The 1,317-nt window shown below is 56.8% G+C and overlaps 1 protein-coding gene across 1 annotated transcript in view; it reads left to right on the top strand.

Annotated features, from left to right (window-relative positions):
• Nucleotides 1-1,073: 1,073 nt before the first annotated feature.
• SMS (spermine synthase) overlaps nt 1,074-1,317 on the top strand; it is a 79,041-nt gene continuing 78,797 nt past the window's right edge. The window contains exon 1 of the mRNA XM_019529179.1: nt 1,074-1,241. Coding sequence (XP_019384724.1) covers nt 1,184-1,241 — 58 coding nt within the window. The 5' untranslated portion in view covers nt 1,074-1,183. The remainder of the gene's footprint in view (nt 1,242-1,317) is intronic.

The following is a 1,317-nucleotide window of genomic DNA, read 5'->3' as shown; positions in this document are numbered from 1 at the left end:
GCCTTAATGAGCTGCCTCAAGAAATAACTGCATTTTGAAGGGATGTAGGTTGTAGCTGTGTTAAGGACATAGGCAGCCAAGGTTCTTTGGGTAAATCTGATACCTTTTATTAGACCAACTTAAATAATTGGAAAAATTCTTCTTAGTAAGCTTTCGGGTATAAAAACCCTTCGTGAAGCTGAGGAAGCAGCTGCGGTTTGTGTGTGCTCTTTCTGAATGGAAGGAATAGTAAAGCCAGAGGCTGGGCTGCATGCAAGAAAGCCAGTCAGTGAAAATGTAAATTGGGGGGTCTGTGGGTGAGACAGGCTGGACCATGGGGGGAAGGGGAATGAATGTAGCCGCTAAATAGTGAAGAGGTACTTGGGGAGTCAGATGGCAGGCAGGTTATAATGTGTCATAAATCCAACGTCTGTATTTAGTCCAGACAAGGTTTGTTAGGTGAATCTGATCTCTTTTTTTTTAGACCAACTTAAATAGTTTGGAAAAAAAAATGTGCTTAGCAAGCTTTGAGGTTTAAAAACCCTTTGGCAGGTTGAGGAAGGGGTTTTAAGCCCAAAAGCTTGCTAAGAAAATTTCTTCCAACCATGTGACTGATGCCTCCTGGGTCGGCGGGTACTTTCCCCCACCCCTCAGCGGACAGTCAGTGGCTGGGGGGGGAGGGGGCCGTGGCCGGTCCTGCCGACCCGCACCTGGCCCCTGGCACTTCCAGGTCGGCGGGGTGGGCTGTGGGGGGCCCGCTGCTCCCGGCGCTCTCAGGGGTGCGCATGCAGCCCCTCGCACCCCCTACACCTCGCCACTGCTTCCCACTATTTCAGTCGATCCGATATCAGATTATTCACCCAAAACACTTTGCCTGCCTAAGCCCTTTCACCAACCCGGCTATAGCCTACACCCCTGTATTTAGTCCATGATTTATGTATTTCTTTTTTTGGCACGCTTAACTCGGGCTGGTCGTACAAGGGGGGGGAGACACGAGAAGGCTCCGCGGGCGGGCGGCCTTGTGGCGAGGAGCGAGCCTGCAGCGGCGGGAGCGCGGCTCCTCCCCCGGCCGCCCCTCCCCGCGCACGCCCCTGCACACGCACATGCACACTCGGCCGGCGCCGCCGCAGCCCGAGCCCCGCGCGCACACAGGCTCCAGCTGCAGTGGCACTCCACCAGGCATGGCACGGGGCTCCCCCGCACTATGGCAGCAGCAGCAGCAGCGCGACACAGCACCCTGGACTTCCTGCTCGGCGCCACAGGTACCGCGGCCCGCGGGGCGCTCCCAGCCCCGCTCCCGCCCCGGGCCTCTCTCATAATGCAAAGGCCGGGCCCGGC

The sequence above is a fragment of the Crocodylus porosus genome, unplaced genomic scaffold (assembly GCF_001723895.1).
Source record: "Crocodylus porosus isolate Cpor-Errol unplaced genomic scaffold, CroPor_comp1, whole genome shotgun sequence".
Lineage (NCBI taxonomy): Eukaryota > Metazoa > Chordata > Crocodylia > Crocodylidae > Crocodylus > Crocodylus porosus.
The sequence above is the reverse complement of the archived record's forward strand: the minus strand, read 5'-3'. Positions and strand labels throughout refer to the sequence as shown.